The following is a 333-nucleotide window of genomic DNA, read 5'->3' as shown; positions in this document are numbered from 1 at the left end:
TGAGGGGACGCCAGGCGGGGAAGATTCCTCTGCTGCAGCTGGTGATGCAGCTTCTACTCCTGCTGCTGTTTCTGCTCCTGCTGCTGCTGCTGCTGCTGCTGGAGAATCTGCTGCTGCTGCTGCTGCTGCTGCTGCTGCTTCGGTTGAGGGGAAAGTGTGGGGGGGAGGAGACACATTTGGGGTGTATAGGGAGACAGGAGACAGCGGAGGGTCGCCGAAGGGCCCTGTCTGTGGAGACCCCATGCTGCAGCAGCAAGCTAGAAGGAGACAGAGAAGAAAGAAAGAAACCTAGCAGCAGCAGCAGCAGCAGCAGCAGCAGCAGCAGGAGAAACT

At 59.2% G+C, this 333-nt stretch overlaps 1 protein-coding gene across 1 annotated transcript in view; it reads right to left on the bottom strand.

The window, feature by feature from the left end:
- EMH_0019170 (uncharacterized protein) overlaps window positions 1–333 on the bottom strand; it is a gene marked incomplete at both ends in the record, with an annotated part of 1450 nt that overhangs the window by 511 nt on the left and 606 nt on the right. The window contains one exon of the mRNA XM_013501306.1: window positions 3–244. Coding sequence (XP_013356760.1) covers window positions 3–244 — 242 coding nt within the window. The remainder of the gene's footprint in view (window positions 1–2; window positions 245–333) is intronic.

This window comes from Eimeria mitis, genomic scaffold (genome assembly GCF_000499745.2).
Source record: "Eimeria mitis Houghton genomic scaffold, Emh_scaff666, whole genome shotgun sequence".
NCBI lineage: Eukaryota > Apicomplexa > Conoidasida > Eucoccidiorida > Eimeriidae > Eimeria > Eimeria mitis.
This window is presented reverse-complemented; position numbering and strand designations above follow the sequence as displayed.